Source organism: Mirounga angustirostris, unplaced genomic scaffold (genome assembly GCF_029215605.1).
Source record: "Mirounga angustirostris isolate CCGP_5_RB_7025 unplaced genomic scaffold, mMirAng1.0.hap1 SCAF_8, whole genome shotgun sequence".
Classification (NCBI taxonomy): domain Eukaryota; kingdom Metazoa; phylum Chordata; class Mammalia; order Carnivora; family Phocidae; genus Mirounga; species Mirounga angustirostris.
The window spans coordinates 117,632,418-117,650,154 of NW_026991716.1; the positions used below are offsets into that span (position 1 = coordinate 117,632,418).

General features: G+C 39.9%; 1 protein-coding gene across 4 annotated transcripts in view; it reads left to right on the forward strand.

Moving 5' to 3' along the window:
* Positions 1–17,737, forward strand: part of PDE7B (phosphodiesterase 7B) — a 322,239-nt gene that overhangs the window by 272,601 nt on the left and 31,901 nt on the right. For all 4 annotated transcript variants that reach the window (XM_045865600.3, XM_045865599.3, XM_045865598.3 and 1 more), the window contains 5 exons: positions 8,884–9,035; positions 11,095–11,158; positions 13,410–13,505; positions 15,617–15,717; positions 17,167–17,298. In XM_045865600.3, coding sequence (XP_045721556.1) covers positions 8,884–9,035; positions 11,095–11,158; positions 13,410–13,505; positions 15,617–15,717; positions 17,167–17,298 — 545 coding nt within the window. The remainder of the gene's footprint in view (positions 1–8,883; positions 9,036–11,094; positions 11,159–13,409; positions 13,506–15,616; positions 15,718–17,166; positions 17,299–17,737) is intronic.

The following is a 17,737-nucleotide window of genomic DNA, read 5'->3' on the forward strand; positions in this document are numbered from 1 at the left end:
TCTAGAGTACAAGACATGTTAAAAATCCTATAAAAGAAGAATAAACAAAGCATATGAATAGCCACTACCTGCAAAGAATTTCATTATAATTATATAATATAGGTATTGCAATAAGTATGAGTACAATAATCATCAGAGTAGCGCATGTATTAGTAACACATTATGTAAAAGATTCAGATGGATTTGGGGCGCCTGGGTGGGCTCAGTCAGTTAAGCGTCTGACTTTAGCTCAGGTCATGATCCTGGGGTCCTGGGATCGAGCCCCACATCGGGCTCCCTGCTTGGAGGGGAGTCTGTTTGTCCCTCTCCCCCAGCTCATGCTCTCTCTGTCTCTCTCCCTTAAATAAAGAAATAAAATCTTTTAAAAATTAAAAAGATTCAGGGCGCCTGGGTGGCTCAGATGGTTGAGTGTCTGCCTTCGGCTCGGGTCATGATCCCAGGGTCCTGGGATCGAGTCCCACATCGGGCTCCCGGCTCGGCGGAGAGCCTGCTTCTCCCTCTGACCCTCTCCCCTCTCATGCTGTTTCTCTCTCGCTCACTGTCTAAAAAATAAATAAAATCTTTTAAAAAAAAAAATTAAAAAGATTCAGGTGGATTAATGCTTTGAAAGTATTGATAAGGTTTATGGAGTTGGGTCTCCATGTTTGCTTGAGGCGAGTTCTGCTCACTTAAATATAAAGGCATTCTTTGTTCTTAGTATCACCTGCGCTACTTCTGCACCAATTACTAGCCATTCAAATTCAGGAGACAGTTGCTGCAGACCTTGCTGGAACAACCAGGTATAGAGTTGACAGAAACAGCCTCATCATACTAGGTAGGCTTATAGATTTTTTATTTCCTAGATATTTATTCTGGGTTTAAGGTTTCTCCTCGTACCAAAATTTATCAGCCCCTGTAAAGAGAATATGCCATAAAGAAGGTACTCAAAATGAAAATAATTTTTATTAACGTCTTTTGTATTTAAGCCAACCCCAGCTTGTGAAATTTAAGAATTGCCGTATCAGCAGTGCGAATATAAACTTCATAACCCTAAATTAGTGTCTAAATAGTGCAGAAATGTGTTAATATGTACATATTTGTGAAATTTAAAAAAGAACAAGTGAGCAGAAAATGAATTTCACAGTCCGGGTCAATGCACACATAGATTAGGCAATGAAACTATTCTGGAACACCATTTTATAACTGTTGCAAATGAAAATTCGGGGACCACAAAGCCCATAAACAACAAATCCAAACAAAAAGTACCATTAGGATAACTGAATACCTTTAAATAATGACTTTTTAATTATAAAAAGATATTAGATAAACAGCATTTCATTATTAGGCACATTGGTAAGACTAAATTTTGACAAGCTGAATTTAGCTAACTATCTGTAAAATGTAGCTTAGCTAATCATTTAAATTTCTTTTTTTTCCATTTTTTAATTTTTTTTATTAACATATAGTGTATTATTTGTTTCAGGGGTACAGGTCCGTGATTCGTCAGTCTTACAAAATTCACAGTGCTCACCATAAATTTCTCTCCAGATAGGCATATCCCTATACCCCTAATTATCAAAGTAAAGACACCGGTTACTCACTGAGAGCCCTTTTGGAAACACATGTATCCAATCTTATTCAATAATTGTATAACACATTTCAACATGTCAAAAAACAGTTCCTAGGACTAGCATACAGCATGGCCATTTATTCATGAATTGTTCCTTATGCAGATTTTTTTTTCTCCCAACTGTACCTTCAGCTTATATCCTAGTTTGTCATTATCTCACAAATGACAGTTGATAAATGAGTTATTAATATTGTTTTAAATAAATTTATTTTTTTGCACTATTGAATGTTCCTCCCCTTTAGAGTGCTAGCTTGAGGCTTTTTTCATTTAGCTTTATGTATGTCTTCAAATGAGAAAATTAAACCCTACTGTTTTCATAAACGGCTATCCAACATCAATTCTGAAATATTTTCTTGTCAATTAAAGACTAACCCAGATAGAAGTGCTAAATGGCGTAGTCATGGCTTGCCTCGGCATTTTAGAAAATACTGGCCACCTGCTTGGCAGATATGGGCCTGCCCATCGCAGTAAGGTTGAAATTGCACAAATAAAGAATATACCTCAGAATAACCAATTTGTTCCAAAACTTGGAAAATCCTCACCATGAATAATATTATATGCTACCTTTTTTTAACCTACAGACTACCATAAAAAATGAACCATGAGAAGGTTTTATTATCCAGATTTATTTTCATATTGAATATGTTTGACATTACCTGAGCTTGTACACCAAAGATGCAAGACAGAATGGGAACTAGGGTGGTGAGACACTTACTTCATACTCCAGATTTGAGACCGTGCCAAATAACTCAGTGATCAAGTTACTTCGTATTTTAAAGCAATACTCTTTCAATAAAAATGAAGGCCAAAAATATCAAAAATTTAAATAAAAATCAAAAGAGATCTACATTCTGACATGTTGGTGGATTGTTATCCTGTTTGACCACAGGGCGAAGAAAGTAGATGGGGAAGAAGGGAATCTTGCTGTTTTCTTCTTTGGTTTAATGGCAAAATGGATCTAAGTTAAAACTCAGTATCTCCAGGGGTGCCTGAGTAGCTCAGTAATTGAAGCTTCCTACTCTTGGTTTCAGCTCAGGTCATGATCTGAGTCATGAGATCAAGCCCTGCCCCCCCCCCCACCCTGTTGGCCTCTGAGCTGGGTGTGGAGCCTGCTTAAGAGTCTCTCTCTCAGAGTGCCTGAGTGGCTCAGTTGGTTAAGCATCTGCCTTTAGCTTAGGTCATGATCTCAGGGTCCTGGGATCAAGCCCCACATCAGGCTCTCTGCTCAGCGGGGAGTCTGCTTCTCCCTCTCACTCTCTCAAATAAATAAATAAATTCTCAAAAAAAAGATTCTCTCCCTCTGCACCCCCAACTGTGTCCCTCAAAAAAAAAAGCAAAACCAAAATAAAACAAAAAAAACATAATGCCTCCTGCTCAAAGCATCATTAGATTAGCAATATTTTAGGCAATCTGGTAACTTTAATGAATAGAAACCATTATTTCCTATCATATATATTTATTGTATATAATTTGTCATTTTCTTTTTTTTTTTTTTAAAGATTTTATTTATTTATTTGAGAGAGAGAATGAGAGAGAGAGCATGAGAGGGGTGAGGGTCAGAGGGAGAAGCAGACTCCCTGCTGAGCAGGGAGCCCGATGCGGGACTCGATCCCGGGACTCCAGGATCATGACCTGAGCCGAAGGCAGTCGCTTAACCAACTGAGCCACCCAGGTGCCCTATAACTTGTCATTTTCTTACCTATGAATCTATTTGAAGTATTACACCCCTTGGAAAGCTGAATGGAAGTTTACAAAGGAATACAGTTGATACTTGAACAACACGAGTTTGAACTGCATGGGTGCACTAACATGCAGATTTTTTTCTCAGTAAATACAGTACAGTACTGTAAATGTATTGTCTCTTCCTTATGATTTTCTCATTATCATTTTCTTTTCTCTAGTTCACTTTATTGTAAGAATACAGTATGTAATACACATAACATACAAAATATGTGCTGACTATGTTATAAATAAGGCTTCTGGTCAACTGTAGGCTATTCTCACATAAGTTTTTGACATGTCCAAAGTTATATGCAGATTTTCAACTGCCCAACAGGTGTGTACCCCCAGGCCCCACATTATTCAATGGTGAACTATAATCCATAATTTGAATTTGCTATGTTTGTGGCATATTTCCATCATTAGGCTTACCTTGTTTACTTCTAATTCTGTTATGTTAATACTCTCAACTACAGGGGCGCCTGGGTGGCTCAGTCGTTAAGTGTCTGCCTTCGGCTCGGGTCATGATCCCAGGGTCCTGGGATCGAGCCCCACACGGGGCTCCCTGCTCCACGGGAAGCCTGCTTCTCCCTCTCCCACTCCCCCTGCTTGTGTTCCTTCTCTCACTGTGTCTCTCTCTGTCAAATAAATAAAATCTTAAAAAAAAAAAAAATACTCTCAGCTACATAGGAGATTTTCTTTTAGTATTTTAGAATGGGAAAATTTTCATAGAAGGTTAAAAAAGGAATTGATCATTGTATGGTTATTTCCTATTAGATTTCTGCACAACACAGGAATAACTCATTTCATTTACTTGACACACTTGATTTCATTCTATGTAATTCTGCATAGAACCATCACCAACATTCCTTTGCTTCCCTATGTAGCAAAACTCCTTGGGTTGTCTATACTGGATACTGTTGCCTAACATTTCTCTTCTCGTTCTCTCTCTTCTTAAACTCTTTACTATAAAATACATTCAAATTTACAGAAAATTTTCAAGGATAGAACATTCACATACCCTTTACCTGGAGGAACCAATTATTATTTTGCCCTGTTTGTCTTTGCTATTATTTTTTTCGTAACCACTTGAGGATTTGTTGTACACATCATGCCCCTTTATCCCTAAATATCTCAGCATGTATTTTCCTTATTTTTAATTTATTTTTTAATTATTTATTTATTTACTTATTTTTTAGAGAGAGAGAGAAAGGGGTGGGAAGGGGCAGAGGGAGAGGGAGAGAGAGAATCCCAAGCAGGCTCCATGCCCAGCCCAGAGCCCAACTCGGGGCTCGATCTCAGGACCCTGAGATCCTGACCTGAGCTGAAACCAAGAGGCCGATGCTTAACTGACTGAGCTACCCAGGCACCCCCCAGCATGTATTTTCTAAGAACAGGAGCCTTCTTTTGCAGACCACAGTTCAGTTATCAAATTTCTCATATATATGTCCATATCCAAATTTCACAAATTACCCTAATAAAGCCATTTTTGGAAATTATCTCCTGATCCAGGATCTCATTCAGAGTCATATGAATGCATTTAGAGCACTCTATTTGGCATCCGTTATCCTGAAACAATACCAGAGGCTATCTTTGTCTTTCACGACACTGACATTTTTTAAAGAATGCAGGTTGATTATTTTGTAAAGTATCTTTCAGCTTGGGTTCTTATGATGTTTCCTCTTTCTGGGAGTTGGAGCAAGAATACAACATAGGCGATGTCGTGTCCTCAGTGTATTACATCAGAAGTGTGTAATGTCAGCTTCTCCCATTATTGGGGATGTAAACTTTGATTACTTAGTGAAGATGGTGCCGCCTCTACAGTTGTCCACTAAAAAGCTACACAACTTTTCTTTTCCAATTAATAAATCAGTGGGGAGATACTTTGATACCATAAATTATACTGTTGCTTTTTAAACTTCCACTGAATAGTTTTAGTGTCCATTGATGATTTGGGCCTGAAGCAGTTATCACCATAAAAGTTGCAAAATGGTGGGGCACCTGGGTGTCTCAGTTGGTTAAGTGTCCGACTCTTGATTTCGGCTCAGGTCATGATCTCAGGGTCGTGAGATTGAGCCCCTTGTCAGGCTCCATGCTGGGTGTGGAGCCTGCTTAAGATTCTCTCTCTCCCTCTCCCTCTCCCTCTGCCCCTCCCCCCACCTCTCTCTCTCTCTCTCTCTAAAAAAAAAAAAAAGTTGCAAAATGGTAATTTTCTAACTCTATTAGTTCCTCTGCATTATGGGTTGACACTCTGCAAGGAAGAGATTTCCCTTCTCATTTATTTACTTACTTGTTTACTTACCATCAGTATGGATTCATGGATTCTTCTCTCAGTCAGTGGTTTATAATCAGCTCTTCCATTATTCATGTTGATGCTCAAAGTTTCCCATATTTGCTCAGAGGAACCCCCTGCAAGTCATCTCCTCTGTCATTTTTGTAATGGTCCCATCATTTCTCGAGCTCTCCCTTACCTTCCAGAATGACAAGAAGTTGCAGTTCTTGTATTTTGCCTGCCCCGGTCCTAGACTTGGCCATTTCACAGAGGAGGTCTGGTTTCTTTTAGTGAGAAATTGTGTTTTAAAAACAAAATCTGGGTTATAGATGTGTGACTAGGATGTTGTTGCTTCTAGCATAGAATAAAATGTGCTCTATTAAGTGCATAGTTCAGTGAATTTTGACAAATGTATATACCCGTGGTCAATTTTCAGTCTTTGTTGAACTTGATCTGTCATTAACAGCATTCGATACTGAGGATCTCACCTTCCTCCTTGCAGTATTGTCTTCACTACGCTTCTGGGAAATGATGGTTTTTCCCTATCCCCACTGTATACTCCTCAGTCTCCTTTGATTGTCTCTGCTCTTCTCTATACTCTTTCAAAGTTGAAACACTGCAGAACTCAGACTCTGATGCTTTTCTCGTCTGTATATATGCCTACTCCCTAGGTAATCTCATCTGACAACTCCCGGATTTGTATCTCTAACCCAGTCTTCTCCCCCAAGCGCTGGGTTTTATATCCACTTATTTCCATCTGACATCTGTGCCTGAATTTCCAATAGACATCCAAATTCAACATGTGCAAAGCTGAAATCCACCCCACATCCAGCCCACCTGTGGCTTTCCCATCTCAGGTGATGGCAGCTCCATTCTCCTAGTTATTTAGAGCAAAACCTTGGAGGTACCCAAAATATACACCAGATCCCTCCCTCCACTTCTTGTCCCTCCACTGGTCCTCCCATGATCTGAGCAGCCATCATCTCTTGCCTGGGTTATTTCAAGGGCCTCATAGCTGGTCTCACCACATCAAAGCTTTCTCTTACAACTGCTTGCCACATAGAATGACCCTTTTTAACTATATAGTGTGATCATATCACTCTTCTCTCAAAACTTTGCAGTGGCGGGCTGCCTGGGTGGCTCACTCAGCCAGTTAAGCATCTGACTTGGACTCAGGTCATGATCTCAGAGTCCTGGGATCGAGCCCCACATTGGGATTCCCACTCAGGGGAGTCTGCTTTTCCCTCTCCCTCTGCCCCTCCCCCTTAACCCCCGCTCATGCTCTCTCTGTCTCTCTGTCCTTCTCTCAGATAAATAAATAAAATCTTAAACAAACAAACAAACAAACCTTTGCAGTGGCTCCTTATTTCATTCAGAGTACAGCCCAAGCTGTTACAATGGCCTACAGGACTCTGTATAATTCTCATGCCCTCCTCTGCTCTGAGATCTCATTTCTTACTCCTCCCTCTTCCTCTCCTTTCCATCCACATGGAATTCCTGTGGCTCCTCCCACATGCCAGCATGCCAGGCAGGCTCCCACTTCTAGGGGCATTCAAGCTGGTACCTCTGTAAGGAAGGTATTTCCCAGATATCTGCTTGGCCAGCTTCCTCATCTCCTTCACTTGACCAAACTATACCCTCTAATGAGGCCCACCCTGACTATCCAAACACAGAATGCCTGTTCCCTCACTTTCAGCTTTTCTGGCTTTTTCCCATTGTACTTACCACCACCTAACACATTTTTATAAATTACTTATTTTTTGTTTATTGGTTATCGCATGTCCCTTTGTGCTGGAACGTAAACTTCATGAGTACAGGGATCTTTGTTCTGCTCACTGGAGGACGTAGAACCAAAGGATCTCACTGAACATCTGTGTTTTAAATAAATGAATGAACCACTTTGTCCTGTACTTTGACTTGATAAATTGATAGAAATGAGTAAGAACCCACTAGTAGAACTGAGTCCACGTATACCATTTTTAATTTGGCTGTGTGCCTAACACCCAACTTCAGTTACACTCCTCTCTCTGGGTGTATGTTTGCCTCTTTCCACACATGAAATGTAGACACTTTAAAAACAGAAAGCATTTCGGTCAGGTGGGATTTCCAGAGAGCAGTGGGTTTTGCCTGCCCTGAATTAAGCCTTTGCATGCATAACACAGCCTACGTAACAACCTGATTTTTGTCAGTCACTGCCATCAGGGAGGGCCACGTTGCCCACTGTTTCCTCTACTTCTCTATCCACTGTGATTCTGAGTTCCCTAGAGAAGAAGGGGAGATGGGAGGAAGGGTGAAAGAATCCAAAATTTCTTTAGCTATGGACTATACGTTTTCCTAGTAGACTGTTCAGTTGACTCCAGATTCAAAATGGGTAGCAGATGTCACTTAGGTGGACCTGGAGTGATTCATAGAATTTCAGCTGAGATAAGACATACCTTGACAGGCATTCAACTAATGTGCCTGGGGTACTTCTGGACAATCATTGTGATGTCAACAGTCAAGTTTTGAAAGGCGCATGTGACATGAGTATTAAAATATCTCTACTGACAGGAACAGACTTGCCTGGCCACTAGTAAAAAAGAATATACTCCATTAGAAAGTAGACACCCTCTCTGCCTCTTGTCCGGAAAATCTAGGTCACCTTTGTACTGAGATTCTTGATTCCTTTGCCCCTGGTGTTCCTGGGACATTAGGAAATATTTTCCTCATGTCTAAGCTAGTGTATTCTCAGCCCTTTTAATTCAGAGAGTGTAGGATGCGAACCTGGTTTAAATGCTGGAGGTTTGGTTTTAATATCATAGAAAAAAGCATAACTGTTCCTTTCAAATGCATGCAGAAGTATGCGGATTTCACATACTAAGCATACCAGCGCCATTAATAAGAAAATGAAGATTTTAATTTATATATTTCATGTCTTCTAAAATTACATTCAGAAATATCTTGACATTTTAATGAATGTAATATATAAGAAAGGTCATTTTTGTTCTAAGACAACTTCAAATGTAGAGTTAAATAGGCTGTATTTAAGAAAGCACTGAGAGCATATTTTAAGTTTATCTCCTTTATAATACATTGTGTTTTTTACATCAGGCTCCCTGCTCGTGGGGGAGCCTGCTTCTCCCTCTCCCTCTGTCTGCTGCTCCCCCGGCTTGTGCTCTCTCTCTCTCTCTTCCCCTGTCAAATAAATAAATAAAATCTTAAATATAATACGTTGTATTTTTACATAGTGGAGAAAATAGGGCTTTTTAAATATATAACGTCTGTATTTGATTACTTTCCACAGATACAACACACTCAGGGGAAATTGGCACTAAAAAAAAGGTGAAAAGACTGTTAAGCTTTCAAAGATACTTCCATGCATCGAGGCTGCTTCGTGGAATTATACCACAAGCCCCTCTCCACCTGCTGGATGAAGACTACCTTGGACAAGCAAGGGTGAGTTAGTCTCCTCTGTCACCTCCCAGGAGGTCAGTGGCCAAGAGCATGTACCTCAGCTGACAGTACCTGGGTTGGAGTCCAACTTCTGCCACTGAGACCCTCTGTGACTCTGGCTAGTTAGTCAACACATCTGGACTTTTCCCTCAAATATGAAATGAGGTTAATAGAAACACCCAGCTCAGAGGGGTGATGCAGAGATTACATGAGGTAAAGCATGCTTACATGTTTTATGTATTCATGCCTAGCACATGCTAGCTATTTTCATTTTTACAAATGGACAAAACATATTTGCACAACACTATTTACTAAAGTGAAATTCTGGACTGATTGATTACCGATGAGAGAATAGCTAAAACTTTAAACCCATTGAATTGTCTCATTATAATAGCTATGCTGAAAGTAACCCAATAATTACCAACTCTTAATTCCACTTCTGTCTACCAATATGGTATGTAGTCCTTTTTATAATCTTATTTTATTTAAATAATTTTCACAAATTTTACAATCCTTTTTGCAATTCATTGATCAAAGGTTGAAGTGAACATGTGACAATCTAAAAAAAAAAAAAGTTCACAAGTTATCTCTAGCCCAAACTGTCAAAAGAGTTTAAATTTCAGGATAAACTGCCACCATTTACCCCCATCACTTTATTTTTATTAAACTGCCACCATTTAAACAGAAATCAGAAGTAGAGTCTTAGAGTTTACATGCTAAGTAATATTATGCTATCTATGTACTATTAAGAAATTTATACTATTACTGTATAGTATTAGTAACTAAGCAACAAGTAATATCAGAAGAACTAATTCCCAACTTTAGGTTTAAAAAAGGAAAAAAAAAAAAAAATCACTCCTAACAACCCAAGGCCTGAGATTGAGTGAATATTTGTTTGTTTGTTTATTCATCTGGATGGTTGGTTGGTTGGGTGGTTGGTTGGGTTGTTGGTTGGTTGGGTGGTTGGGTGGTTGGTTGGAGAAAAAAGAGCAAGACTAAGCTCCCAGCCCTGGGGCATCAGTGACAGAGCATTCCTGTGGGGCCCTCCTCCAAGCATTCACCCCTCAAGAGAGATGACATTGAGATGTAGAAAGAACTGTGGGTCACAAGTTAGGATACCAGGGATCAAGTCCTGATTCTACTTTAGTATTTGACTTGGATAAAATGTTCACACACACCAGATCTCACAGGTAACCTATTATTCCTTCATTTTTCTGATAATGCTGGAAGGTCTTTGTGTGCTGTGACAAGGCCCTTAGACTTTATTGGAAGATGCAGGGAAGACATTTAGGGGCAGGAAGAGGAGAGTGAGCTGGTCCTTACAGGAAGCAGTGACTTTGAGAAGAGAGGAAGGCCAGGCAAAGAAGCCACAGTGAGGATAGAATCCGTAACCACAGCTTTGCATCTGAGAGTTAAAGACCATTTAATTCTAAGCATGGGGGATTTAAAAAAAACAAAACAAAAACAGGATAATAAGCCTACACTGGACAGTAGGTCTTTAAATTACCCAACATTTTCAATTGCCAACTCCAGTTTCCTATCTGTTAGAGTGGTTCATTTCACATTTAGTCCACGTTGAGCTGAGTAATGTGCTCAGCAATGATTTTGACTTCATTTTTTAAAAATTTGCCGTAAACATCCTCCTCCTTACGTATATAGTCATTTGCAATGTACAGACTTTACTGGACTATAGTTTTAACAGATATCGAATTTTATGTGTGCTTATTATATACAAACACCATTCTAAGCACTCCACATATATTATCTTCTTTAATCCTCACAAAAATGCTATTTTTCAAATAGGAAACTGAGGTACAGAGAGGTTAAGGAACTTGCCCAAACTCCCACAGCCAGTGAGAGATGTGGCTGGTACTGAACCAGATAGTCTGATTCCTTTCACGCTCTTGTTAGTAGCACGTAGAGCAAGATTTGTTTTACCACAAACCAGATAGCAATGTGCTACTATTTCCAACTTTTTAATTGTTTAATTCACTGTCTCAAAGTAAATGTTTGAGTCTCCGGTATGATTCATTTGAGTGCTGTTTTTCGTTTGCCTTTTCAGCATATGCTTTCCAAAGTGGGAATGTGGGATTTTGACATTTTCTTATTTGATCGCTTGACAAATGGTAAGTCACCCAAAAGAATCTTATTTCCAAACACTGTTATTCTTTTTCCCTTCCTTTTCGACTTTCCTAAGTCTATAGCCACTCAAGAAGGGCCAGGGCAGGGGAAAATTAATTCAGATGAAAAGTAAGGACTGAATTTGGCCTTAGAATCTTAAGACCGTTTTCCTTCTGGCCTTGATGATCCCAAAGGAATTTGGAAACCACAGATTAGATTCTTCCCTGGCAGAATACTTTGGCCACATCCAAATGGAGGAGGTTCATTGTTAGTCAGTGAAAACTAGAAACACTAAAGCTCGTCTGATCAGTCCCGAGCCCTATAGGGCAGGTGTCTTTACATTTTCACTGAGTGAGCTGAGGCTGGTCCAGTGCAGGTCTTGTTCAGATATGCTCGGCATCACTGGAGGAAAACATTGGCTGATGATGGGGTGTAAAACGTTAGGCTGCAGCTGAAGGGGAAAGTAGACATTCCCACTGGCTTCACTTTTAAAATCTTGGTGCCTATAAAGACTTTCCTAAAGAAAATAATAAAATTTGGTTATATATTCGTCTGCCCATTAAACAAATGCCAACAGGCTTAGGGAGCCAATGAAAGACATCGTACCTGATGGTGACCTTCACATGTCCCACCATATACCAGGCTTATACTTTAAGTCATTACGGATGGTTTTCTCACCATTCTGTTACTTGACAAATAACATACAGTTGAGATATACAGCCTAAGACCGTGAAGCCGACCGAGCTTTACACTGTGGAAAGCTAACTGTACCATGTAGGGATGGAGCTCACAATCTTGTATTTCACTTTGCTCAAATCAACTGAGAAATGGGTACCAGTAGATGAAAGTAACTGTGAATAAAAGGATTTGCTCAAAAGAGAGTATAATCATGACTCTCATGGAAGATGAAATGAGCACATGTCAAAAATTTAACTCAATTAATTAGAGATCCATTAAGATGCTACAACTAGTTCAAGGGAAAATTCAAAGAACAACACATATGTAAACAGTAAGAAATGCTTAAATGGATTTATTAATAGCTGTAAAGCTGGGAAGAGGAAGTCAACTGTATTTTCACCTGAAAGATTTTTGTTTGCATGTTATGGACAAGAATCATTTGCAATGCTCTCAGTTATCTACAACTTTGAGAGCTGTAAAAAAGCTCAAAGACAATGGAATCTGCAGAAATGCAGAATCAGGTGGCCCGGAAGAGTGTGCTTAGGCAATACTTTGTTTTCCACTTAAGACATCCAGTCATCATCTTGGTCCATTTCAAAGTCTTTCATAAATTCTCTAATGCTTTTCAAATTCAAAATCATTACTCTTTAGTCAATAATATTTCCTAAATGCTTACTAGTCATTATTGCTTCGATTTTGCATCTCTGCTGGCTTAAGTTCTAAACTATCTCATGGTCACATCTCACCTTGGGTGATTTCTCTTAAGGAACGTGGTGACTTAGATGTCCCTGTAAACCTAAGAATCAGTTGGGAGCAACTTAAGGCACATTGTAAGTGACCACTAAACTGTGTCTTTAAAAACTACACACAAACACAAACACACACACACGTGTGTGTGTTTGTGTGTGTCCCCACGATAAGCAGACTCTTAATGCTTTCATTGCCTTTGGTATAGAGAAATGTCTGACCTAGTTTGTTTCACTTGTACAATATGAGAAAACCTAGGACCAAACCATAGGAATAAGATCCTTCATACTTGGAAACATTCAGATTTAACAGGGAAAAGGAGACCTTTCATTACAGAAACTTTGGATCCTTTTGTCAATCTCGATATTTTAGTGGTGATAAAAATTAGTTAAAGCGGGGCGCCTGGGTGGCTCAGTCGGTTGGGCGACTGCCTTCGGCTCAGGTCATGATCCTGGAGTCCCAGGATCAAGTCCCGCATCGGGCTCCCTGCTCGGCGGGGACTCTGCTTCTCCCTCTGACCCTCCTCCCTCTCATGAGCTCTCTCTCTTTCAAATAAATAAATAAAATCTTTAAAAAAAAAAAAAAAAAAGACCTTTCCTGTCAGGGCACCTGGGTGGCTCAGTCGGTTGGGCGACTGCCTTTGGCTCCGGTCATGATCCTGGAGTCCCGGGATCGAGTCCCACATCAGGCTCCCTGCTCAGCGGGGAGCCTGCTTCTCCCTCTGACCCTCCTCCCTCTCCTGCTCTCTCTCTCATTCTCTCTCTCTCAAATAAATAAATAAAATCTTTAAAAAAAAAAAATGAGTTAAAGCAGGTGACTGTTTTCCTACAGGAAACAGCTTGGTAACACTGCTGTGCCACCTCTTCAACACCCATGGACTCATTCACCATTTCAAGTTAGACATGGTGACCTTGCACAGGTTTTTAGGTAAGTCTTCATTTCCATATTCTTACCTCCGTTCCCCTGAATAGTGACAGCCCATAATATTCTTTTTTTTTTTTTTTTTTTTTCTTTCAGCCCATAATATTCTTTAACGTAAAGCGGCAAGAATGATAGCATGGAAGGTGAAGACCTCAAGTTAATCTGAAATTATCTCACCTTAATTTTTATATATGGTTCACCCATTTTAATCAGTAGAAAAAGATTATTTACTTGATTAGCTATGTTTACAATAGATCAAAACAATATAAAGAAAACCATCAAGAGCACATAACTGTTACAGAAATTACTGATCTGCTTACATATCAGCAAAACCCCAGTAATGTATGCCTCAAATAATTCCGATCTGGACATGAGTTGTTAAAAATCTTCAATAGACTTTTTTTTTTTTTAATATAAGAAGAACTACCATTTACATAGCGCCCACTATATGCAAGATGCTCTCAGTATGTTATTTCTAACCATTTCAACAACTCTGCAAGTTGGGTGTTGTCACCACCATTTGGCGCATAGTTAAGGAAAAGTAGAAAGAGGTTTCATAACTTGCTCAAGGTCAACAACTTGTAATTGGCAGAACCTCAGGCCAAGCCCAGGTCTGTCTGACTTGAAAGTCCGCCATGTTTCCACTCAACTCCACCCCGTCACTCTCTATCAAAAACAGCCCCAGTTCTTACCGGACTTAATGCACACACTTATTTATCTGCCAAATTATCCAGGGCACATTTTTAATCACCATATAACTTCCTGCTGCCACTTGGCATGTTTCTGGCTTCTTTGATGTGTCCTGTGGCTGTGCTTTGAATTTCAAAGCTGACTTGATGCCTTGAGAGATGCCTCCAGAGTAAAGTAACAGAGACATGATAGCAACAGAAGGAATGACAACCAGACCTATACGGTGCTGACATATGCCGGGACTAAGGACTTGCATGTATTAACACATTTCATTCGTAGAGCAGCCCTTTGAAATTGGAGCTATTGTTATTCCCATTTTATAGAGAAAAAAGACTGAGGAAACTTATGGTTAAGTAATTTTCCCAACACATATAATAAGGGAAAGAGCCAGAGTTTAAATATAATTGTTTTTAGAAACACGTAAAATAAATAATAATTGGCAAAAGAAATTTTTGAAACCAGCTACAACATGGCTCGGTTCCAGAAACACAAATAACTTCAGGCTAACTGAATGATTTCTTGAGCAAAGTAATGGCCACAAATGGGCCAAATAATTTTTATTTGTCTAAAGAAAGAGAACACAGATCCTTTGGACATGTGTATGCCCGCAGAGTAATGTAAAGAACGAAAAGATTTGATGACAGAAATAACACCCGAATTCAGGGCTGGACTCGTAAAACGGACTGAGAAAGTATGGCCACACTTGCAAATCTGGACATTCTATACACACTGAATGTATTGCATCCTAAGCATCTTAAGCTAAAGCAGGCTAATGGCTTCTGTAATTAGCAAAACCAACTCACCCTGCTTATGTCTCTACTTGGTTCCAAGAGCACTCTGGTCCTTAAATTGGAAGGGCATGAGAGATGCTAACTTAGTCTGAATGAGATAGAGATAAAACCAAGGAGTTTGCCATTGGATCAACACAGTACTTTGAACTTCTGCCTGAAGAAGCGTCAGATTTGCTTTGGTCAGTCTTTGCTATTCAAGTGCTAAACCAATCTTTGGATATCAGGGCTCTTTAAAAGGAAAACTCTGTAATGGAATATTATTCATAAATGGCAGCAAACTTAAATAATTAAACTATAGTGTGAAATAAAGTTGTCCTCTTCCTACATATTTATTTTTCCCATGAATGAAAGCCTTGATGAACGCCAGAAAGGAGTGATTTATGAAGGTGGTGAGGAATCCCAAGGGCCTCACAAATCCTTTTAGCCTTTCTCCCATCTGCCCTCCCCCTCCTCTTCACTAAAAGCAGCCCAGTAGAACTGCCAAGCTTGCAAACCACGTTTATTTTTAAAGGATCCCCAGGCTGCACATTTTGGAGACACTGATATTTTTAAGCAAAAGGGATCCTCAATAGGTCTGAGCTTAGTCTGCCCTTCCTGTTTTGGTTTTAGCTGATGAGTTATCTGTTTGCCTCCTAGTCATGGTTCAAGAAGATTACCACAGCCAAAACCCATATCACAATGCTGTTCATGCAGCCGATGTCACCCAGGCCATGCACTGCTACCTGAAGGAGCCAAAGGTAAAGCAAGACCCGGCTGCCTCCTCAGCCCTCCGGAGGTGTCAAATAAACTGCCTGCTAAGTCCCAAATCACCCAACACAGCAGAATAACTGTGTATGGGTCATTCACACTAGGAATATAAATTATTTCTATGAAAGTTCCGGGATCAGCTTTGTAAGTTATATAATACACATGAAAGAGGGTGTAAATTTCCTGAGGGCTTTTTTTCCCATAATTTCTGTACTTGTCAAGACCGCATTAGGACAAAAACAACCCTTTCTGTGACAATCTACATCTTAGATATATTCAAAAGCCTCAAGAAATTAATTGTTTTGCCTTGGACCTCTGCCACAAATGGTACCAGCAGTGAAATGCTCTGGAAAAAGTCTCTCGCCTCATGGGTTTTGATTGACAAGTAGAATCAAAACTCCTCAAGACGGAAGCTCCATTTCCTACTAAGCCAACAGGGCATCCTGATTCAGGCCCAAGAGAACTTGTCAACTCCAAAGATCCCAGAGCAAGTGTGTTCTGATGCAATAAAGCAATCCAAAACTAAAAACATGGCAATGATAATACGCACTACTTGAAATCTAAGCATTTCTTAACCATATATAACTGAATTGGCTTAACATACATGATGAATTTTCTTAAGGTTTTTCTAAAATGATATCCTCGTCCAAGTCTCTGTTTAGTTTGATCAGTTTTAATATCAGTCACTAAACACACAGGTGCCAGACAGGCATTCTCAGGAGAAAACTGGGTAGATAGATGCCCAACCTTGTACAATATCCCATTAAACGTTGCGTTTTTTAATCTGTAAGTTGTCTGAAAGTTCTAATATATCATACAGTAGTATATTTAAATTTAGTACTGGATTCCCATTCTCCTGCTTGTTTTCATAGCTACCAAAAAAAATGACAGATTCTTACACATTCCCCCACTATTTATTACACATTGAAGAAATATGCAAATTTTGTAATTCAGCCCACTCTTGATTCCGTGTTCCCAGTGGCAATGACAGAGTGGATGATTGAAATACACAAATGATTTTTTTTTAAATGTGTCCATTACTTTGGCTTTAAAATTTTCCTTCATTCACTGCTTTCTCTCGGAGCAAGGCTGACTTCAGGCTCTGCCTTGTCCCTGCTCACCAGAGAGCAGTCTTGCCAATAGGCAGCACCACTCCCTGCACCAATAAAAAGAAACAAGAGTAGCAGTAGGAAGAGGAGGGTAGTTGGATGAATGATCCAGAACAATTTGACTTGCTTAATTACTTTCCACACTGTCCTTTTTTCCCCCTGCAATTCTATGGGGCTGCCACCTCACTGACCACTGCCTCAAGAGGGTAAAGGTCGGGATGGAAAGCCTGAAAAATACTGTCATAATTCATACAGTTTGATTTAGCCAAAACGAGCCCTCACCTATGTGGGTAAACACCAATCGATCTCCCACTGTGACTTTTTTAACAGCTCGCCAGCTTCCTCACGCCTCTGGACATCATGCTTGGCCTGCTGGCTGCAGCAGCACATGATGTTGACCATCCAGGAGTGAACCAGCCATTTTTGATCAAAACTAACCACCATCTCGCCAACCTATACCAGGTAAGGGGGCCCAGCGTTGAGTCACAGTTCAGCCAACAGTCTTCAGCCCAGCGTTGGAGCCCGCGTCTCACCTTTGGAGATAGCCTTCCTTCAGGGTCAGCCTCAATGACAACCACAGCCAAAGAGCATGGATTTGAAATAGGTCCAGGATATTCCCCAAGGAAGATTAAATTTCTTTACAAAGGTATCCAAGGAATTCCTTTCTATCCAAAGCAGATTTGAAATTGTGCAGAGTAGAACAGGATCTCTGAGCCTACCCTCTCAGGACCTGAGAATATCTGTCTCCCTGGACACCGTCTCATATATAATGGCCAGTTGAAGCCAGTCTTTGTAGGACTTCTATAAATGATAATTCCCAGGTGCAATCCTAATTCAAACTTAGGTTTCTAAGACTATTTCTGATCTTGACTGGCCTCCAGGTCAGAGGTATGTTATCAAA